General features: G+C 36.7%; 1 protein-coding gene across 1 annotated transcript; it reads left to right on the top strand.

Moving 5' to 3' along the window:
* The first annotated feature begins 20,965 nt into the window (after positions 1 to 20,965).
* Positions 20,966 to 23,562, top strand: NAP1L2 (nucleosome assembly protein 1 like 2). The gene has a single exon (XM_007992088.3). The coding sequence runs from the start codon at positions 21,389 to 21,391 to the stop codon at positions 22,772 to 22,774; it is 1,386 nt and encodes a 461-aa protein (XP_007990279.2). The 5' UTR covers positions 20,966 to 21,388; the 3' UTR covers positions 22,775 to 23,562.
* The last annotated feature ends 1,109 nt before the right edge of the window (positions 23,563 to 24,671 follow it).

Genomic DNA, 24,671 nt, shown 5'->3' on the forward strand with positions numbered 1-24,671 from the left:
TTGCCCCTGGCCCGTTGCCCTTATTCCTTGATCTTTTGCCCCTTCCCCTGCAGGTGAGCCTTGTTACAAGCTGACACTTCGATGGTCCCATCTCAATCACAGCCTACGTCCAGTGTCATGGAGTGAAATTACTTTCAGAGTTAAAAGGTTATTGAAAAACAAGATGGGAGACAGATCCCAGAGTCCTCATTAATAAAGCAAGGTAATGGAAAGATGTCTCATCTCAGTAATTTTCTAATCCAGAATGTGCACATGATAAAGCCTTACTTTATAATTTTTAATAACCATGGTGCCTTAATCATTTCTATGTTGATGAACTATTTGTGGTTTTGTTAAAAAATTGTAAACATAGCAATAATATCAACTTGGAGAACAAATTATATTTTCCTTTAATACTCAGTATCTAGTTACAAATCATAAATACATACCCTAAGGGAAAAAAATGAACCTCCAACTTTGTATTAGGACTAGTTATTTGGAGAAATTAATTAATTGGGAAAATATTGATACCTATTTCATAATGCCCAGAACCTAGTTTAAGTATAAATTTAATATTCTACCAGAAGACTTCAGAAAAAGAAAAGAAACAAGATAGAAACTTCTGGTTCTGGAAGGAAAACATCAATGAAAGCCTGATTTTCTGCAGAAGATGAAGCTTTGAGTAACATGCCAAAGAGGCAGAGGCAAGGCTGACAGTAAAATGAGTTGCCTGGGCAAAAGCGAGAGATACACACATGAGCAAACTGGAACAATGAAAAGAGTTGGATGAAAAATCTGACAATCAGTGTGCTAAAAATTATGCAAGGCCTTTATCTTGAAATTCTGCTCTGCAACAAACACCCTAAGTGGAAATTGATCCAGATAAGGAAGTGGGAACACCAGCAGCTTAATAGGTCCAGATACCTAACTGAGTGACTTGTCTTTGTCTAAAGTGAAAGAGAAATATAAGAAAACCATGGTTTCCAGTGCATAGTTACACAACAAGAACAATTTAGCCCACCAGATAGATACCCTCAAGCTTGTTATTGAAGAACAGGAGGAACAGATGGTGGAATTTTATAGAGATAATGAAGAATGATCAAAGAAGATAGAAAGACAGAAACATATGTGTAGTGCACTGCAGCATACAATGGATAAACTTAAGCTCTTTGACAAAGGGATGAACTTACTGTAAACATGGCTTAGTTATAATCCCCAATGGCACTTGCAGTGGTAATGTCAATCATGAATCAGTGGTTGAAGCCATCACTGTTGTGTCTCAGGAAGCTGCTCTGGTCTTGGGGTCAGCAGGAAAGGGGCCACATAAAGCTACAAAAACCTGCTGGAGAAAAGGAAGAGCTACCATCACAGTTTAGGAAACTGAGGTTGCAGTAAGAGAAAGAATAGCAGGAGTCCTTCAGGGATGATGGTACAGCAGGTGAACTGGTGGAGCTGCAGAAAGACTCAGACTTGCAGTTCATCAAAATACAGAGAGATGCCAATAAGCAAATTAGTGAAAGTTGAAGATAAACTCAAAGTAGGAAAGGGGAAAGTACAATGAGAGTTTATGAACAGCACTGGACAAGATTGAGGAGATGGAGATGACCCACAGCTACCCGAACAAGGGTCTAGAGAAGGTGAAGGTCAATAGGAAGGCACTTGTGGCCCAGCAATAGGAAAACCATCCTTCAACCTGGGTGGTGCTCTTTGAGGCCCTGCCCGGAGGTACTGACTCTTTTTGTCCATTGACACAAACTTCTTTCAGTACTGTTTGAAGTTTGTCATTAAAACAGGAACCTTTTATATTACAGTTTAAGAGAGAATAAAGCAGGTTTAAGTCTTCAAAAATAAACACAGATGTTTTTGTAGTTTGATTCTAGACTAAAAACTAATTCATGCTGTTTTTATTTTTTATTTCCACAATTTTAGAATCAAGTTTACTCAACATTTTCCCCCAGCTGCTTCAGTGATTTTACACTTGGAGGTGTTAAATTAAAAGTTCACAAGATCAGGCTGAGCACCGTGGCTCATGCCCATAATCCCAGCAATTTAGGAGGCCGAGGTGGGAGGATCATGAGGTCAGGAGATCGACACCAACCTAGCTAACATGGTGAAACCCCGTCTCTACTAAAAATACAAAAAATTAGCTGGGTGTGGTGGCACGCACATGTAGTTCCAGCTACTTGGGAGGCTGGGGCAGGAGAATCGTTTGAACTTGGGAGGCAGAGGTTGCAGTGAGCTAAGATTGCACCACTGCACTCCAGCCTGGGCAAGAGGGAGAGAGTCTTCATGTAAAAAAAAGAAAAAAGAAAGAAAGAAAGAAAAAACCATAAGATCTATAAATTTAGAAACAGAGACTTATAAAGGATTGCAATCTGCAAGGTGGCCATCCAACAGACTGGAAAGCACAGCCTCTGGCAAAGACCAAAGACAGACACTTTGAAGGAGGAAGCGTTTAGGGAGGAGCTTTACACTGAATGGGTTGGCTAAACACACATATTTAACAGGTAAAGGAGTATCTACTAATATTCAGGAAGGTGGTCCTAATGTATGCATATTTAACAAGCATGCATATAACACATGATCTACATTCACTATGGGGTGGAGACTTAACATTTAAGTGTATTACAGTTAGGCCTTAAACATCTAAGAATCATTTCAGGACACAAAAGCACTCAAGTACGCAGCTTCTGTAAAATGGCCACAACCAGTCCATGGTCAGTGGTTTTCTTAATCATTTCTATATATTGAGAAACATATAGAAATATATTCTATATATTTCTATATTGAGAAATATAGAAATGATTAAGTGGAAATATAGAAATGACTAAGTGGTCATTTCTATATTTCCTTCATTCTGAAATGTATGATTAAAGGCAAGGATTGTCTTAGCAATGCGGGCTCTTCTTTGGTTACATATGAACTTTAGAGTGGATTTTTCCAATTCTGTGAAGAAAGTCATTGGCAGCTTGTTGGGAATGGCATTGAATTTATAAATTACCTTGGGAAGTATGGCCATTTTCACAATATTGATTCTTCATATCCATGAGCGTGGAATGTTCTTCCATTTATTTGTGTCCTCTTTTATTTTGTTGAGCAGTGTTTTGTAGTTCTCCTTGAAGAGGTCCTTCACATCCCTTGTAAGTTGGATTCCTAGGTATTTTATTCTCTTTGAAGCAATTGTGAATGGGAGTTCACTCATGATTTGGCTCTCTGTTTGTCTGTTATTGGTGTATAAGAATGCTTGTGATTTTTGCACATTGATTTTATATCCTGAGACTTTGCTGAAGTTGCTTATCAGCTTAAGGACATTTTGGACCGAGATGATGGGGTTTTCTAAATATACAATCATGTAATCTGAAAACAGTGACAATTTGATTTCCTCCTAATTGAATACCCTTTATTTCTTTCTCTTGCCTGATTACCCTGGTCAAAACATCCAACACTCTGTTGAATAGGAGTGGTGAGAGAAGGCATCCCTGTCTTGTGCCAGTTTTCAAAGGGAATGCTTCCAGTTTTTGCCCATTCAATATGATATTGGCTGTGGGTTTGTTATAAATAGCTCTTATTATTTTGAGATACATTCCATCAATACCTAGTTTATTGAGAGTTTTTAGCATGAAGTGCTGTTGAATTTTGTCAAAGGCCTTTTCTGCATCTATTGAGATAATCATGTGGTTTTTTTCATTGGTTCTGTTTATGTGATGGATTGTGTTTATTGATTTGCATATGTTGAACCAGCCTTGCATCCCAGGGATAAAGCCCACTTGATTGTGGTGGATAAGCTTTTTGATGTGCTGCTGGATTTGGTTTGCCAGTGTTTTACTGAGGATTTTCATGTCGATGTTCATCAGGGATATTGGTCTAAAATTCTCTTTTTTTGTTGTGTCTCTGCCAGGCTTTGGTATCAGGATGATCTGGCCTCATAAAATGAGTTAGGGAGGATTCCCTTTTTTCTATTGATTGGAATAGTTTCAGAAGGAATGGTACCAGCTCCTCTTTGTACCTCTGATAGAATTCATCTGTGAATCCATCTGGTCCTGGACTTTTTTTGTTGGTAGGCTGTTAATCATTGCCTCAATTTAAGAGCCTGCTACTGGTCTATTCAGAGATTCAACTTCTTCCTCGTTTAGTCTTGGGAGGGTGTATGTGTCCAGGAATTTATCCAGTTTTTCTAGATTTTCTAGTTTATTTTCGTAGAGTTGTTTGTAGTATTCTTTGATGGTACTTTGTATTTCTGTGGGATCAGTGGTGATATCGCCTTTATCACTTTTTATTACGTCTATCTGATTCTTCTCTCTTTTCTTCTTATTAGTATTGCTAGCGGTCTATCAATTTTGTTAATCTTTTCAAAAAAGCAGATCCTGGATTCATTGATTTTTTGAAGGCCTTTTCATGTTTCTGTGTACTTCAGTTCTGCCCTGTTCTTAGTTATTTCATGTCTTCTCATAGCTTTTGAATTTGTTTGTGCTTGCTTCTCTAGTTCTTTTAATTGGGATGTTAGATTGTCATTTTTAGATCTTTCCTGCTTTCTCTTGTGGGCATTTAGTGCTATAAATATCCCTCTACACACTGCTTTAAATGTGTCCCAGAGATTCTGGTACATTGTGTTTTTGTTCTCATTGGTTTCCAAGAACATCTTTATTTCTGCCTTCATTTTGTTATTTACCCAGTAGTCATTCAGGAGCAGGTTGTTTGGTTTCCATGTAGTTGAGCAGTTTTGAATGAGTTTCTTAATCCTGAGTTCTAATTTGTTTGTACTGTGGTCTGAGAGACAGTTTGATGTGATTTCTTCTTTTCCATTTGCTGAGGAGTGCTTTACTTCCAACTATCTGGTCAATTTTGGAATAAGTGCGATTTTGTGCTGAGAAGAATGTATATTCCATTGGTTTGGGGTGGAGAGTTCTGTAGATAGCTATTAGGTCTGCTTGGTCCAGAGCTGAGTTCAAGTCCTGGATATCCTTGTTAACCTTCTGTCTCGTTGATCTATCTAATATTGACAGAGGTTAAAGTCTCCCATTATTATTGTGCGGGAGTCTAAGTTCTTTGTAGGTCTCTAAGGACTTGCTTTATGAATCTGGGTGCTCCTGTATTGGGTGCATATATATTTAGGACAGTTAGCTCTTCTTGTTGAATTGATCCCTTTACCATTATGTAATAGCCTTCTTTGTCTCTTTTGATCTTTATTGGTTTAAAGTCTGTTTTATCAGAGACTAGGATTGCCACCCCTGCTTTTTTTGTTTTTTTTGTTTTGTTTTGTTTTGTTTTGTTTTTTGTTTTGTTTTTTTTTGCTTTCCATTTTCTTGGTAGATTTTCCTCCATCTATTTATTTTGAGCTTATGTGTGTCTCTGCATGTGAGATGGGTCTCCTGAATATAGCACAGTGATGGGTCTTGACTCTTTTTTTTTTTCCTTTTTTTATTGTTTCTCAATACACACATTTATTTGTACTGAAAATTGTAAAAATAGCACAAAGTTTCTTTGCATTACAATCCAAATTTTTGAAAGCCAGAAAATCCAATTATTATGCTCTAGCCAAACTACCCAGTGTTTTCTTTCTCTATTATTATTATACTTTAAGTTCTAGGGTACATGTGCACAAGGTGCAGGTTTGTTACATATGTATACATGTGCCATGTTGGTGTGCTGCACCCATTAACTTGTCATTTACATTAGGTATATCTCCTAATGCTATCCCTACCCCCTACCCCCTCCCCACAATAGGACCCGGTGTGTGATGTTCCCCTTCCCTTGTCCAAGTGATCTCATTGTTCAATTCCCACCTATGAGTGAGAACATGCAGTGTTTGCTTTTCTGTTCTTGCGATAGTTTGCTGAGAATGATGGTTTCCAGCTGCATCCATGTCCCTACAGGGGTCTTGACTCTTTATGCAATTTGCCAGTCTGCATCTTTTAATTGGAGCATTTGTACCATTTACATTTAAGGTAATATTGTTATGTGTGAATTTGATCCTGTCATTATGATGTTAGCTGTTTATTTTGCCCATTAGTTGATGCAGTTTCTTCCTAGCATTGACAATCTTTACAATTTGGCATGCTTTTGCAGTGGCTGGTACTGGTTGTTCCTTTCCATATTTAGGGCTTTCTTCAGGAGCTCTTGTAAGGCAGGCCTGGTGGTGACAAAATACAATTATGTGTCTTGGGGTTGCTCTTCTTGAGGATTATCTTTGTGGTGTTCTCTCTATTTTCTGAATTTGAATGTTGGCCTGCCTTGCTAGGTTGGGGAACTTCTCCTGGATAATATCCTGAAGAGTGTTTTCCACATTGGTTCCTTTCTCCCTGCCACTTTCAGGTACACCAATCAAATGTAGATTTGGTCTTTTCACATAGTCCTGTATTTCTTGCAGGCTTTGTTTGTTTCTTTTTACTCTTTTTTCTCTAAACTTCTCTTCTCACTTTATTTCATTAATTTGATCTTCATTCACTGATACCCTTTCTTCCATTTGATTGAAACAGCTACTGAAGCTTGTGCATGTGTCGCATAGTTCTCATGCCATGGTTTTCAGATCCATCAGGTCATTTAATGTCTTCTCTGCACTTTTTATTCTAGTTACTCATTCATGTAATCGTTTTTCAAGGTTTTTAGCTTCCTTTCGATGGGTTTGAGCATCCTCCTTTAGCTCAGAGAAGTTCGTTATTACTGACCTTCTGAAGCCTACTTCTGTCAGCTCATCAAATTCATTCTCTGTCCAACTTTGTTCCATTGCTGGTGTGGAGCTGCAATCCTTTGGAAGAGAAGAGATGCTCTGGCTTTTAGATTTTTCAGTTTTTCTGCTCTGGTTTCTCACCATCTTTGTGGTTTTACCTAACTTTGGTCTTTAATGTTGGTGACCTACAGATAGGGTATTGGTGTGAATGTCCTTTTTGTTGATGTTGATGCTATTCCTTTCTCTTTGTTAGTTTTCATTCTAAGAGTTAGGTCCCTCAGCTGCAGATCTGTTGGAGTTTGCTGGAGGTCCGCTCCAGACCCTGTTTGCCTGGGTTTCACCAGCGGAGGCTGCAGAACAGCAAATATTGCTGTCTGATCCTTCCTCTGGAAGTTTGTCCCAGAGGGGCACCCATCTGTATGAGGTTTCAGTTGGCCCCTTCTAGGAGGTGTCTCCCAGTTAGGCTACACAGGGGTCAGGGACCCACTTGAGGAGGCAGTCTGTCCATCCTCTGAGCTCAAACACCATGCTGGGAGAACCACTGCTCTCTTCAGAGATGTCAGACAGCAATCTTTATGTCTACAGAAGTTTCTGCTGCCTTTTGTTCAGCTATGCCCTGCCCCCAGAAGTGGGGTCTACAGAGGCAGCCGGCCTTGCTGAACTGAGGTGGGCTGCACCCAGTTCAAGCTTCCTGGTCACTTTGTTTACTTACTGAAGTCTCGGCTCTGGTGGACACCCCTCCCCCTGCCAGGCTGCTGCCTCACAGGTTGATCTCACCTTGTTGCACTAGCAGTGAGCAAGGCTCCGTGGTCATGAGACCCACCAAGCCAGGCGTGAGACCCACCAAGCCAGGCGTGGGATGCAATCTCCTGATGTGCCATTTGCTAAGACCATTGGAAAGTGCAGTATTTGGGTGGGAGTGTCCCATTTTTCCAGGTACCATCTTCAGTGAAGGCACTGCTTCCCTTGGCTAGGAAAGGGAAATCCCCTGACCCCTTGCACTTCCTGGGTAAGGCAATGCCCCAACCTACATCGGCTCACCCTACATTGGCTTCACCCACTGTCCAACCCATCCCAATGAGATAAACCAGGTATCTCTGCTGAAAATGCAGAAATCACCCATCTTCTGCATTGATCACGCTGGGAACTGCAGACTGGAGCTGTTCCTATTCAGCTGTCTTGACATTTACTCTTAATATTGGATAGCATTTATACTTTAGTGAAGAAACAAGTTCGCAGGTTGGATATCTGTTTCACTCAAATTTACGTTTGGAGGAAAACAATTTGATTGTAAAATATTTAGATTTATATAAGAAAACATTACAAATAAGTCACAAGAAGATATATAAAACTTGCTTTATTGCATGGGTCAGGGGAATTCCAATGCTTAATACTTTTAAAATGAGAGTAGACTACTTATTCTTCAATATCGATTGTGCTGTATCTTTTAAGGTATTTAATCTGTTACTTATATGTGGAATGAAAGCTCGAATAAGCCTGAAGGGAAAGGAAGAGGTGGTGTAGAAAGGTGGGAAATCTGTCTGAATATTCTATTAAACACATCCCTTTGCAAAACAAACAAACAAACAAACAAAAAATAGAAAGCAGGATCTTAAAGAGGTATCTGCACACTCACGTTCATTGCAGTATTAGCCAAGACATGGAAGCAACCTAAATGTTCATCTGTAAGTGAATGGAAAAAGATGTGATACATATACACAGTGGAATATTTTTCAGCCATAGAAAAGAATGAAATTCTGTCATTTGCAGCAACAAGAATGGAACTGTAGTACATTACAGTAAGTGAAATAAGCCTTTGAGAAATTAAAGAAAAATGAATGAAAAGAATTTGTTTATGCATTGGAAGACTTGATACTGTTAAAATGCCAATTCTCCCCAAAGTGATCTAGTGATTCAATGTATTCTCTTTTAAAATTCAAAGAGGTGTTTTCTTTGCAGAAATTGACAATCTTATTATAAAATTTGTATAGAAATTCAAGAGACTCAGAGTAGCCAAAACTATTTTGAAAAAAGAAGAAGAAAAATGATGGAGGGCTTTCACTTTCCAATTTTTTTAAAGAAACTATCAAACTATGGTAGTCAAGATGGTATGGTATTTTCATAAGGTTAGACATTATAGGTTAATGAAACTGAGTTCAAATTCTAGAAATAAATTCTTTTATTTATAGTTGTGGTAACTTTGAAGATGTTGGAACTGACCAAGGAAAACACAAAACAACATGGTATCATTGTACAACAAACTTTATTAAATGGTGCTTGAAGAGGGTTGTATGAAAGAGTAAATCCCTCACCACAGCATCCATGAGAAGCATCATGAGGTCTCAATTAAGAAGGTGAAGTGGGTGAAGAAATTTCCAGGAGACAGGTGATTCAGAGAGGTAGTTTATGCCTTTAAGCAGCATTGTTCAGCTGCAAAGTGAGAAGTCACTGGGTCAGAAAGCTCCAAAAGGCAGCAGTGATTTGGGATCTTTTACAGTTACAGTGTTTGTGTTATCTAAGGCTAACAGAAGTGGGGTGCACTTTTGTGGAGTGAAAGGCAGGAGGTAAAAGAGACAATAATATGCTTATTCCTGCTCCATTTAGAACATTATGGATGTGTAATAATTTGAATTTGGTGCAGGCAGGCTTTAAGCTAACAACCTGCTGTGAAGGAGTAAACAACAACGGGGCCAATATAGAGGGGCCATCCTTGGCCCATTTTTACAACAGTCAAGTGATGTTATGATAAGGGTACCAATACAATTCATTGAGGAAAGGATAACCTTTTTAAAAAGCTGTTTGGGGCAAAGGGATATCCACATGCAGAAAGCTAAGCCAAGACTCGTAACTCTCAAAATACACAAAAAATTAACTCAAAATACATTATAGACCTAATATAAGTATTTTTTTGAGAAGGGTCTTGCTGTGTTGCCCTGGTTGGAGTGCAGAGGCACAATCATAGCTCACTGAAGCCTCAATTTCCTGGGTTCAAGTAATCCTCCAGCCTCAGCCTTCCAAGTAGCTGGGACTACAGGCACACACCACCACACCTGTATATTTTTTTTTATTACTTTTGGTAGAGATGAGGCCTTACTATGTTGCCCAGGCTCCTAAATATAGGATTTAAAACTCTAACACATTTATCTATAGGAGAAAATATTTAATGTCTTGGTTAAGCAGCTATTTCTTAGTTATGACATAAAAAGACAGTCCATTGGAAAAAAAAAAAGATAAAATGGATCCCATCAAAATTCAAAACTTCAGCACTGAAAAACAGTTTCTCATTAGGCATAAAAAGACATTGCACCTTATAGTGAAAAATATTGCAAAATGTGTATCTGAAAAGGACTTATATCCACTATACGCATAGAACTCTTACACCTCAATAATAAAGGCAAACCAATTAAAAATAGGTAAAAGATTTGAAGACATTATACCAAAATATATATGAATTGCTAATAAAAATGTGAAGACATGGTTACAAGTGAAATACAAATTAAACCACAATGTGATAGCATTTCATACATAATAGAATGATTAACATTAAAAAAGACTTGCACACAATTGTTTATTCCAACATAATTCATAGTAGCCAAAGTTAGAAATAGCCTGCATGTACATCAACTGGTGAAAAAATAAACATAATGCAGTATATCCATATAATTCAATACTATCCAGCATAAAAGAAATTACTGTGGATACATGCTACAGCAAAGATAAATCTCAAAATCTTTATTTTCAATGAACAAAGTCATACACACGAGAGAAAATGTTGTATTTTTTTTTTTTTCAATTCTGTGGAGAAAGTCAGTGGTAGCTTGATGGGGATAGCATTGAATCTATAAATTACCTTGGGCAATATGGTCGTTTTTGGATATTCATTCTTCCTATCCATGAGCATGAAATGTTCCTCCATTTGTTTGTGTCCTCTTTTATTTCATTGAGCAGTGGTTTGTAGTTCTCCTTGAGGAGGTCCTTTACATTCCTTGTAAGTTGAATTCCTAGGTATTTTATTCTCTTTATAGTAATTGGAAATGGAATTTCACTCATGATTTGGCTCTCCGTTTGTCTGTTATTAGTGTATAGGAACGCTTGTGATTTTGCCCATTGATTTTGTATCCTGAGATTTTGCTGAAGTTGCTTATCAGCTTAAGGAGATTTGGGGCTGAGATGATGCAGTTTTCTAAATATACAATCAAGTCATCTGCAAACAGAGACAATTTGACTTCCTCTATTCCTAATAGAATACCCTGTATTTCTTTCTCTTACCTTCATTTTGTTGATTACCTAGTAGTCATTCAGGAGCAGGTTGCTCAGTTTCCATGTAGTTATGAGGTTTTGAGTGAGTTTCTTAATCCTGAGTTCTAATTTGATTGCACTGTGGTCTGAGAGACAGTTTGTTGTGATTTCTGTTCTTTTATATTTGCTGAGAAGTGTTTTACTTCCAATTATGTGGTCAATTTTGGAATAAATGCGATTTGGTGCTAAGAATGTATATTTTGCTGATTTGGGGTGGAGAGTTCTGTAGATGGCGATTAGGTCTGCTTGGTCCAGAGCTGAGTTCAAGTTCTGGATATCCTTGTTAACCTTCTGTCTCATTGATGTGTCTAATATTGACAGTGGAGTGTTAACTTCTCCCATTATTATTGTGTGGGAGTCTAAGTCTCTTTTTAGGTCTCTAAGGACTTGCTTTATGAATCTGGGTGCTCCTGTATTGGGTACATATATATTTAGGATAGTTAGCTCTTCTTGTTGAATTGATCCCTTTACCATTATGTAATGGCCTTCTTTGTCTCTTTTGATCTTTGATGGTTTAAAGTCTGTTTTATCAGAGACTAGGATTGCCACCCCTGCTTTTTTTTTTTCTTTCCATTTTCTTGGTAGATCTTCCTCCATCCATTTATTTTGAGCCTATCTGTGTCTCTGCATGTGAAATGGGTCTCCTGAATACAGAACACCAATGGATCTTGACTCTTTATCCAATTTGCCAGTCTGTGTCTTTTCATTGGAGCATACAGTCCATTTAAAGTTCATATGGAACCAAAAAAATAACCCACATAGCCAAGACAATCCTAAGCAAAAAGAACAAAGCTGGAGGCATCACGCTACCTGACTTCAAACCGTACTACAAGGCTACAGTAACCAGAACTGCATGGTACTGGTACCAAAACAAATGTATAGACCAATCGAACAGAACAGAAGCCTCAGAAATAACATCACACATCTACAACCATCTGATCTTTGACAAACCTGACAAAAACAAGCAATGGGGAATGAATTCCCTATTTAATAAATGGTGCTGGGAAAACTGGCTAGCCTTATGTTGAAAGCTGAAACTGGATCCCTTCCTTACTCCTTATATAAAAATTAATTCAAGATGGATTAAACACTTAAATGTTAAGACCTAAAACGATAAAAACGCTAGAAGAAAACCCAAGAAATATCATTCAGGACATAGGCATGGGCAAAGACTTCATGACTAAAACACCAAAAGCAATGGCGACATAAGCCAAAATCAACAAATAGGATCTAATTAAATCAAAGAGCTTCTGCACGGCAAAAGAAACTATCATCAGAGTGAACAGGCAACCTATAGAATGGGAGAAAATGATTGCAATCTACCCATCTGACAAAGGGCTAATATCCAGAATCTACAAAGAACTTAAACAAATTTACAAGAAAGAACAAACAACCCTACCAAAAAGTGGGCAAATGATATGAACAGACACTTCTCAAAAGAAGACATTTATGCAGCCAACAGACGTATGAAAAAATGCTCATCATCACTGGCTGTTAGAGAAATGCAAATCAAAACCACAATGAGATACCATCTCACACCAGTTAGAATGGCGATCATTAAAATGTCAGGAAACAATAGATGCTGGAGAGGATGTGGAGAAATAGGAACACTTTTACTCTGTTCGTGGGAGTGTAAATTAGAAGACAGTGTGACAATTCCTCAAGGATCTGTAACTGGAAATACCATTTGACCCAGTGATCCCATTACTGGGTATACACCCAAAGGTTTATAAATCATGCTACTATAAAGACACATGCACACGTATGTTTATTGTGGCACTATTCCCAATAGTAATGTCTTGGATCCAACAAAAATTTCCATCAATGATAGACTGGATTAAGAAATTGTGGCACATATACACTACGGAATACTATGCAGCCATAAAAAGGGGTGGGTTCATGTCTTTTGCAGGGACATGGATGAAGGTGGAAATCATCATTCTCTGCGAACTATCACAAGGACAGAAAACCAAACACCGGATGTTCTCACTCATAAGTAGGAGTTGAACAATGAGAACACATGGACACAGGGCAGAGAATATCACACCTCAGGGCCTGTGGGGGGTTGGGGGGCTGTGGGAGAGATAGCATTTGGAGAAATACCTAATGTAAATGACAAGTTGATGGGTACAGCAAGCCAACATGGCACATGTATACCTATATAACAAATCTGCACATTCTGCACACGTACCATAGAAATTAAAGTATAATTTTTAAAAAAGTAAAGATGAAAAAGAGTCCCAGATTAGTCCGTGAAAAAAAAAGATAACATGTTGTATAATTTTATTTATAAGAAATACCCACAAAGGCAAAGCTATGAGACAAAAAGTGAATTAGTGGTACCTAGAGCATGAGTAAGAAGTGTAACAGTAATTATTTATGAAAGATAATATTGAGATGATGAAAGTGTTCTAAAACTAATTCATGGTTTTAATTGTACAACTTGGTAAATTTAATTTAGTCTCAGTTTTAGTCATTTCTGCTCTGATTTTTATTTTTTCTTCTACAAATTTTGAGTTTGGTTTGTTCTTGCTTTTCTAGTTCTTTAATATGCATTATTAGGCTATCTGTTAGTATTGCTTTTATTGTATTCCATAGGTTTTTGTGTGTTGCATTTCCATTGCCATTTGTATCAATAAAATTTAAATTTTTCTTCTTAATTTCTTTATTGACCTATTGGTCATTCAGGAGCATGTTGTTTAATTTCCATGTATTTGTATAGTTTCCAAAGCTCCACTTGTTATTGAGTTCTAGTTTTATTTCCTTGTAATCAGAAAAATATACTTGATATTATTTGGACTTTTTAAAAATTTGATGGGACAATTTTTGTGGCCTAACATATGGTACATCCTGGAGGTTGTTTCATGTGCTGTTAAAAAGAATGTAAATTCTGCAGCTATTGAATGTAATATTCTGTAAATATCTATTACATTCACTTGGTCTATAGTGCAGATTAAGTCCAATGTTTGTTGATTATCTGTCTGGATGATAGGTCCATTACTGAAACTGAAGTTTTGAAGTGTTCTGCTATTATCATATTGCAATATATCTCTCCCTTTAGATATATTAATATTTGCTTATATGTTTGGGTGCTACAATATTCGTCACATGTATGTTTACAATTGTTATATCCTCTTGCTGAATTGACCTCTTTATCATTATATAATATAATGAGTTTCTTTTTCTATTTTTACAGTTTTTGACTTAAAATCTGTTTTATCTGATATAAATACAGCTATTCTTGTTCTTTTATGGTTTATATTTGCATAAAGTATCTTTTTCTATCCCTTCATTTTAAGTCTATGTTTGTCTTTATAGATTAAGTAAAATGAGTTTCTTGAAGACAGCATACAGTTGAGTTTGGATTGTTATCCATTCAGAAACTATGTTTTTTATTTGAAAAATTTTAAATTTCAATGTTTAATGTTATTGTTGATAAGTAAAGACTTACTATTGTCATTACTTGTCTGGAGTTGGGAGAGAGGTGATGCAGGTACTCCCTTGGTTGCCACCGCTTGTGTCATGCTGGGTCACATCCCAAGTCTACAGCCTCCAAGACCAGTGCAGAACCACACTTAGGCTTGCCCAAGGATCTCAGTCACTAGTTACCTGGTTGCCACTGAAATTTATTTGAGGCCTAAGGCCACTGTAGTTAGCCAGTCATAAAGTGGGCTAGGACTTTAACTCCTCCCACCAGGGCAGTAGATTCACCTCTGGGCCAGAACTGGTTTAAATGCTGTCTCCAGGAGAACCTGTGGAAATCTGTCTGGTGTTGTGTTCCACTGTGACACTATGAGATAGGGCAGCACTGAGTTCCAATGCAAAGTCCCACACTCACTTTTCTCTCCCTCCCTAGGGTGTACAGCTTCTCTCTCTGGGCTGCACTGCCTGGGATTGGGATGGGGGTGTAAGCAACGCAAGACTGTTTTTCTTTCCCTCTTCAATGCATCTTTTCTTTTTATTATGCTAAAACCAGAAACTCTGATATCTCATTTGATTTTGTACTTCTTATGAAGGTATTTTATGCATGGAAAGTTATTCAGTTTAATGTTCCCATGGGAGAAATGATTGCTGGAGAGTTCTATTTAGCCATCTTGCTCTGCCTCCAACTGGTAAATATAATTTTAAAAATCATTCATTCATGCACTTGAAATGGGTGCGTTACGTGATACACAAAATAAGCCCAAGTAGAATTATTTTAAAAACAAATAAAACTGACATGAACATTATTGTACAAGCCTTTTTGTGTATTTACATAAGCAGGTCATTGCTGCATCCTAGGGGAGGCATGTGTTTAGATTTAGTAGATACTGCCAAACAATTTTTAAAGTTTTTATACCAGCTTACACTCCCATTAGCAATATCTAAGAGTCCAAATTGCTCTACATCTTTGCCAAAATTTTGAATTGTTAGACATTTTAATTTTAGCCATTGACAATTTTCTTTATATATTAATCATTTATTAGTTTTGTATCTATATATGTGTTTTGGGTATCTATATTTCACCCATTTTTCTTAGGTCTCATTTTACTTAAGATGTTATTTATGTTTTTTGCTTCTTGGTTTGGGTTTTTTAAATTTATTTACTCATTTGCTAAAAATTTATTGAACATCTATTTTTTGCCAAGCATATACTGACGGGACCTTTTTATTTTTTTGAGACAGGTCTCGCTGTCACTCAGGCTGGAGTGCAGTGGCACAATCGTGGCTCACTGCAGTCTTGGCATCCTGGGTTCAAACAATCTTCCTATCTAAGCCTCCACTGTAGCTGGGACCACAGGTGTGTACCAACATGCCTGGCTATTTTTTATTTTTTACTTTTTTGTATAGATGGAGGTCTCACTATGTTTCCCAGGCTGACTTCAAACTCCTGGGCTCAAGTGCCCCTCTCACATTGGCCCACCATAGTGTTGGAATCATGGGTGTGAGCCACTGCATCTGGCCAGGGTTTCTTCTTAAAAAATTTTTTTGTTGATTCATAATAATTGTAAATATCTATGGGATACATGTAATATTTTGATACATGCACAAAATGTGTATTGGTCAAATCAGGATAATTAGAACATCCATCATCTGATAAATAATAAGTATTTATCATTTCTTTGTGTTGGGAACATTCAAAATCTTCTTTTATAGCAATATTGAAATATACAACAAATTACTAGTAGTAGTCACCCTACTGTGTGGTTGAACACTAGAACTAATTCCTTCTATCTAACTGTATTTTGGTACCTATTAATTAACATTTCCCTGCACTCTACCCTTCCCAGCCTGATAATCACTATTCTATTCACTACATGCATGAGATGAGTTTTTTAGTTCCCACATATTAGTGAGAACATGTGATACTCATCTTACTGTGCCTGGCTTATTTCACTTAATGTAATGTTCTGCAGTTCCTCCCCTGTTGTTGCAAATGACAGAATTTCATTATTTTTATAGCTGAATTATATTCCTTTGTGTGCATGTGTCATATTTTCTTTATCTTTTATTGATGGACAAGGGTTGATTCCATATCTTGGGTCTCATTAATAGTGCTACAATAAACATGAGAATGCAGAGATCTTTTCAATATACAGATATTCTTTCTTTTGGACATGTACCCAGCAGTAGGATTGCTGGACCATATGGTAGTTCTATTTTAAGCTTTCTGAGAAATGTTCATACTGTTTTCCATAGTAGCTGTACTAATTTACATTCCCTTCAACAGGGTATATGAGTTTCCTTTTCTTTGCATCCTTGCCAGCGTTTGCTATTTATGTATTTTTTGATAATAGTTATTTTAACTGGGATGAGATTATATCTCATTGTGGTTTTGATTTGCATTTCCCTGATAACTAGAAATATTGAGCATTTTTTTTCATATACCCTGGCCATTCATTCATGTATCTTCTTTTGAGAAATGTGTATTCTTATATTTTGCTATTTTTTAATCAAATTATGTGTTTTTTTTCTATTGAGTTGTTTGAGTTTCTTTTATATTCCCGTTATTACTCGCTTGTCAGATGGATATTTTGAAAATATTTTTCCTATTGTGTAAGTTGTCTCTTTACCCTATTGTTTGTTTTCTTTGCTGTGAAGAAGCTTTTCAGCTTAATGTGTTCCCATTTGTCTACTTTTGCTTTTGTTGCCTGTGTTTTTGAGGGCTTAAAAATAAAATCTTTGCTCAGACCAATGTCCTAAAGCCTCTTCCCACTTTTGTCTAGTAGTTTCATAGTTACAGGTCTTACATTTAAGTCTTTAGTTTCTTTTTATTTGATTTCTGTATATGGTGAGAGATAGGGGTCCAGTTTTATTCTTTCTCATACAAATATCCAGCTTTTCCAGCATCATTTATTGAAGAGTCTGTCCTTTCCCTAATGTATGTTTTTGGTGCCTTTGTTGCAAATGAGTTGGCTGTAAAAGTGTGGATTTATTTCTGGGTTCTCTATTCTGTTCCACTGGTTTGTTGTGTCTATATTTATGACAGTGCTATGCAGCTTTGTAGTACATTTTGTCCTCAGGTAGTGTGATGCCTCCAGCTTTGTTCTTTTTACTCAGGATCATTTTGGCTATTTGGGATCTTTTGTAGTTTCATAAAAGTTTTAGGATACTGTTTTCTGTTTCTGTGAAGAATGTCATTGGTATTTTGATAGAGATTGCGTTGAATATGTAGATTTATTTGGGTCGTATAAACATTTTAACAATATTGATTCTTCTAATCCATAAGCATGGAATATCTTTCCATTTTGGGGTTCTCTTCATCTCTTTCATTAGTGTTTTTATAGTTTCTATTGCACAGATCTTTCACTTCTTTGGTTAAATTTATTCCTAGATGTTGTATTATTTTCTTGTAGCTATTGTAAATGGGATTGTTATCTTGATTTTTTTTAATTGCCTGCTGCTGGTGTACAGAAATGCTACTAATTTATGTATGTTGATTTTGCTTCATGCAACTTTGCTTAATTTGTTTGTTAGTTCTAACAGTTTTTTGTGGAGTCTTTAGGTTCTTCTAAATGTAAGATAATGTCTTCTGTGAACAAAGATATAAATTAGCAACTTTTTTTTTCCAATATGTATGTCCTTTATTTCTTTCTCTTGCAGAATTGCTCTGGGTAGGACTTCCAGTACTATGTTAAATACGGTTTTTAAAAATAATTTTCTCTACACTTTATATTATGATAAAACATACATAACATAATATTTACTATTTTACCTATTTTTAAGTCTGCAGTTCAGGAGCATTAAGTACAATTACACTGTTGTGAACCATCATCACCATATATCTCCAGAATATTCTCTTTTTCTTGAACTGAAACTCCATACACATTAAACAATAACTTCCTTTCCTCCCTACCCCAAGTCTCTGAAAACCATGTTTCTGCTTTCTGTCTTTGTGAATGTGACTGCTCTAGATACCTAATTTAAGTAGAATCATACAATATTTGTTCTTTTTTATCTGGCATTTTCACTTAATGTTTTCAAGGTTCAACCTTGTTGTATGTGTCAAAATTGCATTCCTTTTAAAGCTTAAAAATTCCTTTCATTATATATATATTTATATAATACACATTATATATATATATGTTATGCATATATATTATACATATTATATATAATGAAAAATGTTATATATATACACATATATATTACATTTTATTTATCCATTCATCCATCAATGGGCTTTTGGGCTGTTTCTAACTTTTGCTTATTGTGAATAATGCTGCTATGAACAAGGATATACAAATACTTGTTTGAGACCCTGCCTTCAACTTTTTGGGTATATACCCAGAAGTGGAATTGCTAATTATATGGTAATTCTACGTTTAATGTTTTGAGGAACTGCCATACTGTTTTCCATTATGGCTGTACCATTTTACAGTTCTCAGCAATGCACAAGAGTTTCGATTTTCCATGTCTTCATCAACACTTATTTTCTATGTGTGTGTGTATGTTTTCTAATGATAGCTATCCTAATGAATGTAGTATGTAACTGTGGTTTTGAATTGCATTTCCCTAATTAGTGATGTTGAGCATATTTTGACGTCATTACTGATCACTTGTTTCTCTTCTTTGTAGAAATCTTTATTCCAGTCCTTTGGCCATTTTTGAATTGGTGTGTTTTCCTTTTCTTGGTTATTGGTTTGTAGAAGTCTTTTATATATTTTAGATATTAATCTCTTATTATCATATATATGATTTGCAAATATTTTCTCCAAAAAAATTGTCTCTTAAAGCTGTTGATAGTATTTTTTGATGCACGAAAACTTCTAATTTTGAAAAAGTCCAAAATGTCTATGTTTTCTTTTGTTGTCTATGCCTTTGCAGTCATATCTTTTTTGTTTTATGTAACAAAACAGAGCATTTCCCTTGTGGTTTCTGTGAATGCCTGTATGACTCTGAGGACTCTTCATTCTTAAAAGTAGATAAAAATACTTTCTCTTTGTCCTTTCTAATAGTTTAACTGCATAATATATTTAAATAACAATACATTTTATTTTAAATAATGTATCGCATTTTGGAGAGTGCTTAAAAATATTGCAACATACTAACAAGAGGGAAAAGTTTGTAAAACCGTTTATTCCAGTTTTATTTTTCAAAACCTCCAGCCTAAACACAAACATATATATATATATATATATATATAACCAAATTAGAAAGAAAAGGACCAAAATGTCCACGTTGGTGCTCTATGGGTTGTGAGGCTTCTAGTGATTTCTGTGGTACTCTAAAAATTATCTCATTTTGCAAATTTTCTAAAATGAGCATAAATAGTATTTATTATCTGAAAACTACAAGGAATATTGCAACTACAGAAATAGAAAAGGGAAACTTAGAATGGATGAGACTCATAACTATGGAATCACCAGACTGAGATATGAGTCTCAAAATTTAATTTTGTAAATACTGTAATGGTATGTAGTACACAGGAATAAAATAAGTAAAATGAAAAATTTATCTACAAACTGACAGAATCTAGAAATAAATACAACAGTATGTAAACAGTTTTAATATCTGTGATAGTAACAAATTATTCTTTAAATCTGAAAAATAATAGTCACTTAAAATTTTTTAAAATTGTTCAATTAATAAATGATCCAAATTAGAAATATGAACAAAATAAACCTCTCCAGTGATTACTATAGAGAGGAAATTTTAATTACTGCAAAGCATTCCACCCAATGAATGCCTTATCAAATAGTTTAACCATTTCTTTAATGCTGAGATTTAGATTATTTCCGATTAACTCAAAAGCATCAAGCAAATGTTATGATTTCTAAGAATAAACATAACTTTCCATTTTGACTTTTATATATATGTATATTTCTAAAGGCTATTAAAGCCAGCGTTAAGGAGAAGCAGAAAGTCAGTATTGGAACTGGGGTTATTTATAAGCCAGGCAGCTGGTTAATTGCGGTGAATTGTCTGGTATGTTTACTTGCCACGTAGTTGTATACACCATACTGGTTTTTCATAACAGGCCCTCATTCGCCCCCACTACCATCGGACTTCCTCCTCCTCCCCACACAGGAAATGTTTCGAGAATTTTTCAATCTAAAATTGTATAGGTTGTGAAAAATACAGACAAACATGATATAGAATATTTAAATAACTGACACACCACCTAAAGACCATCAATGCTAATTCCTGGTGTTTTTAATCTTTGAAGCGTTTGTTTATCAGCTCTTCCATCATCCATCTCTCCCCTCCCCAGATCCCCGATCTAAAATCAAAAAGATTGATTTAGGATGGGTGGGTGCCTTGTCCTCTCTCATTGTTTAACATTTTAGTTACATTTTCTCTGAGTTCTCTGGAAAGCATAAATGTATAATACCGGTTAAAAGTTGGATGAAATGAACTAATAAACGCAATGGGATTCCAGAAAACTCCACGGGAGATGGGTTAGAGGACGAGGAGGAGGTGGATGAATCAGCCATATTAGAGAGTCTGGGAAGGTGAGCAGTGTTGAAAACTTGATAGATCTAATAATTTACTGGCTCTGGGTTTGTCAGTCACTACACTGCAGCAAATGAGATTAGAGCAGAGTCGTGGGAGGGAAGGAGGTGACGCAGCAATCTATTTGCACCAAGAAATTTTAGGCAAGTGACAGCTGCGTAATCATATTGCGGCACCGTTTTTTTTCTTGCAGCAGTAGCTGCTTGCGGAGGAGGTCTGCCCACTGCGGCTCTCTGCAGTCTCTGGCTCTCTCCTGCAGGATCGGTCAGCGCAGCCGTCGCCGCCCTCTGCACCCAGCCCAGGCCGCCACTGCTTCAATCCGGTTCTCAAAGCCTCAGCATCACCTTTTATCCCCGAGGCAGCCTTGATCGTCGTTCCCTCAGTCCGGACGCCACTGCTAGGTCCGACCACCGCCGCTTCTGATATTTCGGTGAGTCTTTTCCTGCAGAGGTTTGGTCTCCCGATCTCTGTGGTAGCCACCTTAGGCGTGTACGGTCCTTTGAAAAAATGGCCGAGTCAGCGAACCACAAGGAGCTGTCAGAATCCAGTCAACAAGAGGCTGGTAATCAGATAATGGTGGAAGGGCCCGGGGAACATCCGGAGCGCGGTGAAGATGCCGCTGCTGGGCTTGGAGATGATGGGAAGTGCGGTGAAGAAGCCGCAGCAGGGCTCGGGGAAGAAGGGGAAAATGGTGAAGATACTGCGGCTGGGTCCGGGGAAGATGGGAAAAAAGGTGAAGATACTGATAAGGACTCAGACCCAGACCGTCCAAAAGGACTTATCGGTTATGTTTTAGATACAGACTTTGTTGAAAGTCTACCTGTGAAAGTTAAGTACCGTGTGTTAGCCCTTAAAAAACTTCAAACTAGAGCGGCCAATTTAGAATCCAAATTCCTGAGGGAATTTCATGACATTGAAAGAAAGTTTGCTGAAATGTACCAACCCTTACTGGAAAAAAGACGTCAGATCATCAATGCAATCTATGAACCTACAGAAGAGGAATGTGAATATAAATCAGACTCTGAGGACTATGATGATGAGGAAATGTGTGATGAAGAGATGTATGGTAATGAGGAGGGTATGGTACATGAGTATGTGGATGAGGATGATGGTTATGAGGACTATTATTATGATTATGCTGTTGAGGAGGAGGAGGAGGAGGAGGAGGAGGAGGATGACATTGAGGCTACTGGAGAAGAGAATAAAGAAGAGGAGGATCCTAAGGGAATTCCTGATTTTTGGCTGACTGTTTTAAAAAACGTTGATACACTCACTCCTTTGATTAAGAAATATGATGAGCCTATTCTGAAGCTCCTGACAGATATTAAAGTTAAGCTTTCAGATCCTGGCGAGCCCCTCAGTTTCACGCTAGAATTTCATTTCAAACCCAATGAATATTTCAAAAATGAGTTGTTGACAAAGACCTATGTACTGAAGTCAAAGCTAGCATATTATGATCCCCATCCCTATAGGGGAACTGCGATTGAGTACTCCACAGGCTGTGAGATAGATTGGAATGAAGGAAAGAATGTCACTTTGAAAACCATCAAGAAGAAACAGAAACATCGAATCTGGGGAACGATCCGAACTGTAACTGAAGATTTTCCCAAGGATTCATTTTTCAATTTTTTCTCTCCTCATGGAATCACCTCAAATGGAAGGGATGGAAATGATGATTTTTTACTTGGTCACAATTTACGTACTTACATAATTCCAAGATCAGTATTATTTTTCTCAGGTGATGCACTTGAATCTCAGCAGGAGGGGGTAGTTAGAGAAGTTAATGATGCAATTTATGACAAAATTATTTATGACAATTGGATGGCTGCAATTGAGGAAGTTAAAGCTTGTTGCAAAAACCTTGAGGCATTAGTAGAAGACATTGATCGTTAGAGCAGAGTACATATGGCCCTGAAATTAACTGCCCTAGATATAGTTACTCAAGGTATAAGAAGTCTTGTATTCTGTACTTTTCTTGTAGTGTCAGTTAAAACATACGTTTCAAAAATATAAGAAAAGTTCAAAAACTAATTAATTTGCATTTTAGTAGTAGAATGTTTTCAAGAAACGTACACTGTGGTAAATGATTTAAAACACTAGTATAGTGTTGTGTAGCTTCATCCTTCTGAAGTCTTTTTGTCATGTAGCTATTCATCTGTGGCTATGAAACTATCAGAAATGCTAAGTGAGATCAATATTTGTTTGGAAAAAAATCTTGGGAAGCAACCCAAGGGTTTTTGCTGTTGTTTTTCTTTTTCTATTTTTGTTTACTTAGTCCTTTAGCTAGTGGATTTAATTTTGTTGTGCCTGCTTCATTTTGCAATAACAATGCAGTAGAATTTAAAACTTGAATGCTTAAGAGGCCTGCATATAGATAAGAATTTCAGGCAAAACTACATTTATTGTTAATAACGGCTTGTTCATACGCTCTTGTATTTTATGTATCTGTGATAAATAATGAAACTTAGTTATATTGAGGTTATTGTTTATCAGTGAAGTGTTAGTCATAGTATTTTCAAAAGTTTGCACATATTGTTCTGTGTAATTGTGTAAGCCATAATTACAGTGTATAATTCTCTTTTCCTATTAAATCATTCATTGAAAGTGATCACTTTATCATTTTGAAAAGATATTTCATGTTCTTTCACTGCAAAATAAAATGAATAAAAGTTTCAGAGTGTCTCATGTTTAAAAATTGATTTATTTCTTGTTGCAAAAGTAATATGTTCATTGGGGGACATTTGGGCAATACTGAAAAAATTCATTAATTAAACACAAAATCCATATACCACCCACCTACCCCAAAATAAGCACTGTTAATGTTTTGATTTATTTTCTACAATTATGTTTGCATATGTTTATACACTCATGCAGATTTACTAAGACTATACTAAAATGTGCAAAGAAAGTATATCTTTCTTTGTGTTTATAATTATGCTGTTCATAATCTCGAGTCTACCTTCACTACACAAGGTTGCAGGGAAACAAAATTCTCAATTCTAATCAATCCAGTAATCTCAGTGCTATTTAATAATTTAAGCACCATTTAGAAATAACAGGCTCCTGTGTGTGTTAGATTGTATTTCATATTTCTTACCTACCCTTCCACAATGTCACCTGGGTATATATGGGATTACATTATTAATTGTGGCTAGGGTGGGAGTGGAGTGCCCTGATTCAGGATAATGGGATGTGGTTGATCAGACCCTTGTCCCAGAGCTGATTTTGCCTTTGTTGCATGTGGAAACAGAGGCTGTGCTTCTCCCTCTGGCAGACTCTGAAAAGGTCACATTCATACCTCTAGTACAAGAGAGAACTTCTTGGTCCCCTCAGTGCCACGTGGGAACTGAGAGTAACTAGAAAATGCTAACTCTGTCTCATTATTGCTGCCTACCCACTCTTCCATCCCAGGTGGTTGGATGGATGTGATCTTGCACAAGTATAAACCAAAAGTGGACAGAAGTTCTGTCTGTGACTTATTCTTCCACTATTAAACAAAAGATCTTGGCCCAGAGAGGTAAGTTTATAGCAGTGCCAACTTTTCATATTTCTGTTTCATACCCCTCTACAATCAACTAATGAGGGAATTATGAGCTTTTTCTTTCCTTTTCCTGTCTGGACAGGACTCTCCTCTAATGCTAAATCTTCCTCCCAGTGATGGGGTAGATGTTCCCTGTTTTTCTCTGTGGTTGTAATAGTTGACAGGATATGGGGAAACAGACAACTTACTATTATAAGGAAACTTAAATCAGGAGATACTTTCAATGTATGCCAGGTAAGTATAGACTTA

Source organism: Chlorocebus sabaeus, chromosome X, assembly GCF_047675955.1.
Source record: "Chlorocebus sabaeus isolate Y175 chromosome X, mChlSab1.0.hap1, whole genome shotgun sequence".
NCBI classification, from domain to species: Eukaryota; Metazoa; Chordata; class Mammalia; order Primates; family Cercopithecidae; genus Chlorocebus; species Chlorocebus sabaeus.

What these genes read in the sequence shown, in the direction of transcription:
- NAP1L2 (XM_007992088.3), top strand. Translation starts at nt 21,389, where the DNA reads ATGGCCGAGTCAGCGAACCACAAGGAGCTGTCAGAATCCAGTCAACAA.